The sequence below is a fragment of the Tenrec ecaudatus genome, unplaced genomic scaffold, assembly GCF_050624435.1.
Source record: "Tenrec ecaudatus isolate mTenEca1 unplaced genomic scaffold, mTenEca1.hap1 Scaffold_778, whole genome shotgun sequence".
Lineage (NCBI taxonomy): Eukaryota > Metazoa > Chordata > Mammalia > Afrosoricida > Tenrecidae > Tenrec > Tenrec ecaudatus.
Window position 1 is genome coordinate 194,710 of NW_027459678.1, and position 2,183 is coordinate 196,892.

The following is a 2,183-nucleotide window of genomic DNA, read 5'->3' on the forward strand; positions in this document are numbered from 1 at the left end:
CAGAGTTTCATTTTATATCATCAACATAAAATAAATCAAGCCCAGTAACACTGTGTCCATTCCCCCTCATAGCCAATCATTGGACAGACTAGAATTGCTCCCTAGTTCCCTCAATGCTGTCCATAATAGGATCCCCAAACTACTGGCCCTATTGCATGTCCTACTATCAGGAAAACAGAAAAATCACCCACATCCCTGCAGGCAACTGAAAATGTTTTCATTATATACCATAATCCAGAATAAGAGTAAAAATATTCTCACTGCCATTGCATCAGAGCAGACTAATAACTATTTAGGACAAGGTAGAACTGCCCCTGTGAGTTTTTATGACTGTAATTCTTTCTGGGATTAGAAAAACCACATATTTCTCCTATAAAGTACACGTGGACCATTCCATTTCCACTCAAGAGGAAGTATCAGGTACTTTGATAAAAACTAAAATATGTCTTTATGGGAGCAAACTTCTCACCTTTCTCAATTGGAAACTTGGTGAGTTTGAAGCCACCATCTCTTGATTAATAGACCCACTGAGCATACTACTCGACCAGACTCTAAAACTGACATCATTACGTAATTACTACACTACAAAGAATTATGACCCCAGAAAGTTGATACAGATAATGAACCTCTGCATATAATTAAGATATTTAAACACAATGAGGGCCCCGGATAGGTACTGAGCTTTTAAAGAGATAGAGAGTGAGCAGTACATACCAATCTGTTTGCCCTGTTTATATTGAATACAGCAAGTAAATCCATATCTTCAAAATTCAATATAGATTACACCCAGTTCACCCCAAAAGTAGACTTGTATGCTTTCTGTTACACATGCTCATTATGAAAGAAATAAATACAACACTTGTAAGGCTTTCACAAACAGAAAGTCATTCTCTTCCCATTGGGGTGGGTAGAAAGTTACATTTTATGTGACTGGACCAATACATAGCATAATGAGAATTTTAGAACATATTGGGATTGTCAATGATTACATCTTGCTTGCATGCACAATAAGTGCCCATGGAAGCAGAAGTCAAGAGATCAAGTGAACCATGACAGTAGATAAATCTGCTTCAAAAGACATCTTGAAAGTGTTGAAAAGCACCCCGCCCCTTCTGCCAGATGCCCCTCCCCTTGCGCCGGCCGCCCCTCCCCCAGCGCCAACTGTAACTTTCGCTCCCTTCAGCGCTGTCCTCTTGGAGCTCCGAGCTGCCCGAAGCCAGCGCAGCCACTGCCCTCTCGCCACCGTCATGATCATCTACCGGGACCTCATCAGCCGAGATGAGCTGTTCTCTGACGTGTACAAGATCTGGGAGATCACGGGCGGGCTGTGTCTGGAAGTGGAGGGCACCATGGTCCGCAGGGCCCAAGGCCACATCTATGACGCGCTCATCGGCGGCAACGCGTCCGCCGAAGGCCCCGAGGGCGACGGGCCCGAGCACAAGGTGGTCACCGACGTGGACATCGTCATGAACCATCACTTGCAGGAGACCAGCTTCACCAAGGAGGCCTACAAGAGGTACATCAAGGACTACATGAAATCCCTCAAAGGCAAGCTGGAGGAGCGGAAGCCGGAACGCATGAAGCCCTTTATGACCGGGGCTGCCGAGTAGATCAAGCACATCCTCGCCAATTTCAAGAAGTACCAGTTCTTTCAGGGCGAGAACACGATTCCCGACGGCATGGTGGCCCTGCTGGACTACCGCGAGGGCGGCGGGACCCCGTACATGATCTTCTTCAAGGACGGCTTAGAGATGGAGAAGTGCTGACAGTGGGCAACGCACGACCGACCGCCCGACCGCCCCTCCTCCTAGCTGTCTGCGGTCCGCCCACACGACACCAGGACCGAGACAAACGGAACTGATGCCATCATGAGCTCTGCGTCGACTTGTGACCTTGACTTGGAGCGGTGACCTTGATTTTTTGGAGCAGAGGCTTTTTTTTTTGTTTAAGAAAAAAACACAAAAAATGTCGTGTAGGTTGTCTAAAAATAAAATGCATTTAAACAAAACTAAAATAAAGAGTTGGAAATGCAACCAAAAAAAGTGTTGAAAAGCAAAGATGTTACCTTGAGGATTTTAAAGTATGCCTGCAGAAGCCTTGGAATTTTCTGATTCTTTCTTTTTCCTCAAACCATTTTGAGAACTAATCCAGATATCACATCATTCAATAGTTGTATCTTGTCA

General features: G+C 45.3%; 1 protein-coding gene across 1 annotated transcript; it reads left to right on the top strand.

The window, feature by feature from the left end:
* Window positions 1-1,247: 1,247 nt before the first annotated feature.
* Window positions 1,248-1,610, top strand: LOC142436901 (translationally-controlled tumor protein-like). Its single transcript, XM_075540252.1, has one exon. It carries the CDS (start codon window positions 1,248-1,250, stop codon window positions 1,608-1,610), a length of 363 nt encoding a protein of 120 aa, XP_075396367.1.
* Window positions 1,611-2,183: the final 573 nt, after the last annotated feature.